The sequence below is a fragment of the Leuresthes tenuis genome, unplaced genomic scaffold, assembly GCF_036924035.1.
Source record: "Leuresthes tenuis unplaced genomic scaffold, fLeuTen1.0.hap1 SCAF_9, whole genome shotgun sequence".
In the NCBI taxonomy this organism is placed as follows: domain Eukaryota; kingdom Metazoa; phylum Chordata; class Actinopteri; order Atheriniformes; family Atherinopsidae; genus Leuresthes; species Leuresthes tenuis.
Window position 1 is genome coordinate 8444176 of NW_027325363.1, and position 7060 is coordinate 8451235.

Sequence of the window (7060 nt, forward strand, 5' to 3'; positions counted from 1 at the left end):
AATGCATGCTTCCCTGTTAGAAAAATAAGCAAAGGGTGTTTCCTCCTTCAGTGCAAACTTACAAAGTTGACAGCATAGTTTAAAGGTTAGCCCAGAACAAAGATTTGTGACTCAAATACAAATATAGATTTTTGGTAGCTGGTAGATGCGATTGGTGTACATGTACCTTTGGCTGTATTTAAAGCATTAGAACGCAACCCACTGCACAAAGTTCCTCCCCTATCTACTCTGTATATATACTAATTGGGAGGAGGTGTGTTCAGTTAAATATTTACCTATGACTCAGAGCGGAGGTATAGTAGGATCCGGATCTTAAAGGCTCTTTGTTTCACTTCAGCCTGAATACCTTTATTGAAAAGATTAATGAAAAACGCTGTGCAAAAGATGGATTTCCATGCAGTGTACAAATATTTCTGCCAGTTTTGCCTCAGTATGCAGGTAAGAGCTGGTTTATCTCCATCATCTCGGACACAGTGGTTTATACGGATTAAGAATTATATGCATGTCTTTTTTACATACAGATAGTTTGGGGATTAGATGAGGTGACACTTCTAAATCCTCCAACGGAAGCTCTGCCAGACCATTTACTGGGAATACTTTACTCATGTGATGCACCTGCTACAGTACAGCTGGACTGTGTTGTATCTTTTGAAACTGGCAGAATCTCCACATTCCTGCTAAGACAGTGGAGTTGTGTCCCTGGTGACCCTGAAATAAAAACTGTGAAGCTGAAGCTGCCAGATTGGTTGGTGTATCAAGCAGATGGAATTGTTCCAGACTCTCCATTGGTGCTAAGTTGTCTCCTTCGAGCTTCAGTCGGATACAATGGATTCTATGATACTGAGAGGTCTGTCACAGCCCAGGATGTGGCAGCTTTGCAGCCAAAGCCTTTCTTTAGTCGACCTGTTAAACAGCATCGGCTCTGTATTGCCTGGAGCAAACAAATGCTACAATTAAGTCAGCCGTTCTTACAGAAACAGTGTCCTTTAGAGCAAGGTAAGGTTCCAGAAGTAAGCCTGAAACTGCACATGAGAAGAACCTAAAATCAGAAAATAGTTCAAGTTGAACTTTGTAAAATTCTACAAATATTCTGTCAGCAGCTTAGAATTTGAGTGCAAAATCCTCACAGATGGCTGTGCATGATGAAAGTTTCACAAGCAAAACATATTGGCTTTTTTTTTTTTACATGTTGATACCATAGAAATATTGACTTGTTACAGCTACACTACTCATGTCATTCAGAAACTGTGCAGTTCCTGTCCACAATTTATGCCTCAACTGGGGAAAATTTTGGCATCACAAAGACACTTGAGCCCTTCCGGAATGAGCTTTTGGAGTACTTGCGTCTTAAAGCAATCTCTTTTCCATGGTATGAAAAGCAAAGTTACTGCATATATTTTTATTCTGCAACTGCAGATGCTGGGTTAGCTAACAGGTTTCCATTGTGTATTTCCCAGGTGTGCACTTTCAATCTGGATATTTGTGACCAGGCATTGCCAAGAAAGCATGTGTGGCGTGTTTTATCATATAAATTCCCACGATAATTACATCACACCAACACTTTTGCTCACAAATTTAGGTATCCTTATGAAATTTCTCTCACCTCTCGAATGTTCCTACTATTCCATTATATTAATTTCACAGTTGCCCCATGAATACAGGCCAGCTCCACGTGCAGATAAGTGGAGAATCTGAGGAGTCTTCTGCTTTTCTCTCCTCATTCACGGTGCCTTTACGTGAGTGGTGTCAACTCGGTGTAATGGTCCAAGGCAGAGCAGTGAGTATTCTCTTGTTGACAGAGGACATCATTTATCACATGCATATTGATCGTGAAAATTAAGCGTTCAACTGTCACTGTATCTCAGGTGAATGTCTCTATGGTGTGCATGGATAAAGAAGTAAGAACAGTTGAATTTACAGAACACATGTAAGTATACTTTTAACATAACAAAATAACTCAAAAAAAGTGTCCTGCTTATCTTTAAACATAATGTCTTTTAGGTCGAGGCATGCTGTTATGCTTGATGACACAGAGGGATATTTTGTAATTGGTGGAGGGAAATTTATACAAGGTGTGGAGGGTTATCTTGGACCTGTGGTCTATAACCGCAACAGAGCATCACTCCACATCATGGTAATAACATTACTACCTCTAATGTGCTGCTGTTGTAAAAGTCAACTGCTCAGCCCATTTTAGTCTTATGATTTTTCTTCTTCAGTCTGAAGTTATTCCAGATGTTATTAAGAATGTGAATCTCACCGGATGGCTGCAGACCTGTCAGGAATTTCATCTTGAGATGACAGCCAAGATCAATGGCTTTTCACTCAAGGCCAGACAGGGGATAGAGTCTGGTAATGGGCTTATATATCCACTAGATGGTGATAAAATGACTTTTTGTGGGGGGAAAAAAAACTGCTGTTCAGCTGCCAAAGAAGTGACTATTTTCCTTTTTTTCAGAGACTTGTTTTGATGCTTTCCATCAGTGGATGGTAAAGGAAAGACTACCAACAAATCAACAGTGTGAGCTGGGGGAGGAAACTGTCCCTCACAGAAGACAAGCTGCTAAACTAGCCAAGTTATTAGTTTTCAAACACGGTAAGGAATGAGGTACACAAAACTGACATGGCTTAGTGAACCGCATGAATTTGCAATAGCTTCTGATTCCTTCTCAATATCTGTTACTTTAAAAACAATCAGACATTTTTCACTGGAATAAGTTTAATTCCTGCCTTGTAGGAGGAAGAGCGGTGAGCCTCCCAGCTGTGGGCAGAGCTCTGTACACCTTATCACTTCACAAGCTGGGCAAAGCAAGCGACACTGCAGTAGTCAGCAGGTTATTACCCCTGCTGCTCCAAGCTGGCTGTCTGGGTGAAAACCAAGCTCTGTACATGTCATCTGTGCTTTGGAGCACTGGCCTGGGAGTCCAGAAACAACGTCATAAGGTGTCCTTTATTGGGTCAGCCATAGCTTTAGTATGCCTGCAGTTAACATGCCCAGTTTAGTATCACACGGTTCTGTGTTTGATGCAGGCTTGGCTCCTTACCCTGCTGGCTGCCCAAAGGGATGACCGGTTGGCTCTTCTACATCTTGGGCACCTGCATCACCAGGGACTACATGGTCTCCCCACAGACCCAGATCTAGCCTATGCCTATTATGCAAACATTGCGAAACAGACAACTTTAGACCGTCAAAACCCCACACCGCAGCAGGTAATGTGTGTTTTGGATGCTTGGGAGTATAAGAAAATACCAGATCTATTGACAGTGATTGTAATGCAGAGGAAGGGAGGAATCTAACACATTACATCTAATCTACACTTTTTTTCTTTTCATGCCATGTCCCCCTGAGTTGTCATCATCAATAAGTTGACCTCCGTCACTGTTCTCCATAAAATCAGAAGCATAACAGTGGGATAATAATGGTATTAGTACAGAGCTTAATGCTTCAGTCAGAGCACAGAGCAGCAACTGGGGCTATTTGGAGGTGTTTCTGTAGGGAACTGTACGATAGAAAATAAAATTTTGCAACCTTTACATGGGATTTTTCTTTCCCTTTGTTTAGACATTTGTTGAAGCTGTTTACTTAAACAACGATGAGATGTTGAATCTTCAGACCAACGAAGGGCATCACGTCTTTCAGTGGCTCAAACTACAGGCAAACAGGGGAGCAGCTGAAGCTGAGGTACCAGATCATCTTTACCCTGTTGCTGATGCATCTTACAGAACTTATTCAAACTCCTCGGTGGATTCAGGCAATCTGAATTGCTTCTGTCTCTTTGGGCCATGCCATATGTTACCAAACTCCTTGTTCTTCTTGCTACCTTTATGTCTGTGGCTCCAGGTTTGAGGTTGTTACCATGCTGCAGAGTAAATTTGAACCTGATCAGATACCAGCCAGATCTAATCAAATCCTCAACTATGTTTGTAAAACTGCAAAACAAAACATGTAGCAAACATCCATCATTCAACTTTTTCCTGCAGACACTCATACCTTAAGCTGCTTCTGGCCCTTGAGTGAACAAACTGCCTTTTGTGAGAGAGGTATATTTTAATGAGTACGCAGCACCTACTGCTTTTTTCACCTACTGCATCACACTTCCCGGAATCCCAAAGTAATCGTGTATAAGTGAGTCATGCATTTTCACCACAAAATAATGTTTATAAGCTGCAAGTCTTAGTTAAAGAGTACTTTTCACACAGAGTTCACTGTGTTTATGGTCATCAACCTTATTCATTTATTTGTACTTCTGCAAAAGAGCAGCACATCTTGAAACCCAATCTCTGCCCCTGAGAGACACTAAGTTTCTTTGTTACCGTGGTATATTTAATGACATTATTGGGCAGCCTCATGTCTTGTTTTCATATGTCTCTCATTTTGCTTTATTCCTCCCATTCAGCTGTTTCACATTCATTTTTAGTTAGTTGCAAATGGAATGTATGAAAATCAAGGGTATTCCTTTTTTTAAACAATAAACACTTGACAGAGTATGACAACTTTTTTCCTATTTTTTTTATAAAACTACAATTAAGGAAATTTTCTTAATACACAAATGAGGGTTTAATGAGAATTCAACAACCGTTTCGCAGCAAGCTCTTGCACGCATGCTGTTCTGGGGTCAGCAAGGATTGTCTCCTAACATTGAGGAGGCTGTGAGGCACTACAGAAGAGGAGCTGTCCAGTTGGGAGACCCAGTGTCAATGTATGACTATGCAATAGTACTTTTACAGGTCAGATTCTTGTACTTTTTGTACTTCTTCCTTTGGTTTTAGCTATTATTTGCATCTACTCTTAATGAACATTAATGTTTTTCTCTGTAGGGACATGGGGTTGAGAAGGACATACCAAAAGCAGTTTATTTCTTGAAGAAAGCAATGGAACAGGTTTTGTATTGTTAAAAGTTAACATCAAGTTTGATGCTTGTTTGTTAGCGATACCTTCATTTGATGAGTCTGCTTTTTGGAGCAAACATCTGCTGAAGTTCTCACAGTGGTCTTTTCTGCAGGATTTTGTTCCTGCAATCAATGCCCTGGCCTGGTACTATGAGCAGTTTGAGGGCGACTACGAGCGGGCGGTGCAGCTCTGGGAAAAAGCCGATCTCCTCGAGTGTCCTGATGCTGCTATGAATCTTGGTGTTATGTATTCAGTGGGTCTTTATCCAGGAAAACCTGCTAACCAGGTAAGCTCAGCAACGACAACATTGTCTAGTTATACAGAAACACACAAAGTTTCTGTTCAGACAGTTGAAAATGTTTTGTCTTTTTCTACAGTATAAGGCCTATAAGTACTATTTGAAGTCTGCAGATAGAGGGCACATCAGGGGAGGAGTTCACCTTGCTGAAATTTGGACCACTGGGATACCTGGCTACGTCAACCGACGCCCATTAGATGCAGTTTTGTTAGCCACTTACATTTTTATTCATTTCACTTCATTTACATATTTTCTCATGTCTAAGCTACAGTATCTTTTTCACTTTCTCAAGGTGGGTCAAGTGGGCAGCTGAGCACAACGGATACTTGGGAAGCATCCTACGGAAAGCCCTGGATTCCTATCTCAAGAGTAACATGTAATGTTTTCCCTGTTCATAACTGACATGACCCTGATCAGACCTCTACGCAGTAGTTGCATCTCACTTACATTTGAACTCACCTGCAGGTTAATTTCACTGTTAAATTACATGATGGCAGCTGAATCTGGGTATGCACCTGCACAATTTAATGCAGCATACCTTTGTGAACAAAATACGGTGAGTTATTGAATAAAAAAAATCCTTTCCAATATCTTTTCAGTGGCTTTAGCGACATTGTCAAAGTCCTGTTTTTCATTCACTCGACACCTCTATGTTTCCACTCTGTATGCCAACAGGGAAATTTTCTGGATCCTGCTTATGCAGCACACTGTATGTGGAGATATTATAACCTCACAATCCAAAGTCAAAATCCTGACACTTATGGTAAGATTTGAATGAGACCATTTCCATGAGACCATTGTGTATGAGTAAACTATGCTTTAATTGATCACTAATTTTGTTATTTCTTCAGCCTTCATTAGGATGGGGGACCTCTTCTATGACGGCTATGATGGCAGGCAAAATGGCTTGTTTTCTGCAGCACAGATGTACATGCTGGCAGCTCTAAGGAACAATCCACAGGTTTCCTCAGTGTATTTTTTATTCCCAAGTTTGCATGTATTTGTTGTGTTGTGTTTATTTGTTAGTCATACTTCTCGTTTTATACAGGGATGGTATAACCTCGGCCTGCTTGTTGAGGAGGGTTACAAGCTGCCTCTTTCTGTACTGATTGAACTCGGTCTGTCAGAGTTGTACCTCAAGGACAACAATTTACTTCTTAATGCCTTGTTTAAAAGGTAGGTTAATGATAGAATTGTGTATGTTTGTGGCTCCTTTATGAAAGAGAATTTTGTGTTAGAAATAAAATCTACATTTTCTATCTAAAAAAGATGCAGAGACTCAGACGACACCGATTCATACTTACCTTGCAGCCTCGCTCTCTTCAGTGTATTTCTACAGTCGTTCCAAAAGGACTATAGTGCTTCTATTAAGGTTTGTACGATGAGCCAATCAATGCAAACTCCCATTTATCAACTCATTATGATGAATCTTTTCAGGAGGTCACTTAGACCTTAGCACAGTAATATTTTGTTCATATTGTTTGTGGTATTTCCTCACAGGTCTCCACTGCTGTTGCTGTGGTTATGGCTCCAGCAATGTTCATAATCATCCTTGGTGTACTCAGAAGACGCGTCTTGTCGGTTAACTAGAACCAAGGCTTTTGATGTGAATTAAACTGAAGAAGCAAATTCACTGTAACATCACAGTTTATATACCGCCTGCTACTGAGTGACCACATGATTGTTTGAAATTAATGTTTGATAATAAATGTTGTGCTTGTCTAATGTTTTTGCTTTGTGAATTAATGCATAAATAGTGAGTTATTATACATATAAAAACCCTGGACAGGTCGCTAGTCCATGACAGGGCCACATAGAGACAAACAACCATCCATACATCAGCACAGCAAGGCCTCAGCCGGGATTCGAAA

At 40.5% G+C, this 7060-nt stretch overlaps 1 protein-coding gene across 1 annotated transcript; it reads left to right on the plus strand.

Moving 5' to 3' along the window:
* Positions 1 to 78: 78 nt before the first annotated feature.
* LOC140314112 (protein sel-1 homolog 3) lies at positions 79 to 6813 on the plus strand. Its single transcript, XM_072392169.1, has 23 exons — positions 79 to 438; positions 522 to 996; positions 1243 to 1369; positions 1458 to 1579; positions 1662 to 1777; positions 1866 to 1927; positions 2002 to 2134; positions 2220 to 2352; positions 2459 to 2596; positions 2738 to 2943; positions 3031 to 3210; positions 3563 to 3682; positions 4588 to 4728; positions 4819 to 4881; positions 5004 to 5177; positions 5269 to 5396; positions 5482 to 5565; positions 5655 to 5745; positions 5865 to 5952; positions 6041 to 6150; positions 6238 to 6365; positions 6459 to 6561; positions 6690 to 6813. Exons 1-23 carry the CDS (start codon positions 364 to 366, stop codon positions 6777 to 6779), a joined length of 3087 nt encoding a protein of 1028 aa, XP_072248270.1. The 5' UTR covers positions 79 to 363; the 3' UTR covers positions 6780 to 6813.
* Positions 6814 to 7060: the final 247 nt, after the last annotated feature.

What these genes read in the sequence shown, in the direction of transcription:
- LOC140314112 (XM_072392169.1), top strand. Translation starts at nt 364, where the DNA reads ATGAAAAACGCTGTGCAAAAGATGGATTTCCATGCAGTGTACAAATAT. An exon ending in GTTATTAGTTTTCAAACACG is followed by an intron (nt 2,597 to 2,737) that starts GTAAGGAATGAG and finishes CCTGCCTTGTAG; the next exon opens with GAGGAAGAGCGGTGAGCCTC. An exon ending in CTCTAAGGAACAATCCACAG is followed by an intron (nt 6,151 to 6,237) that starts GTTTCCTCAGTG and finishes CGTTTTATACAG; the next exon opens with GGATGGTATAACCTCGGCCT.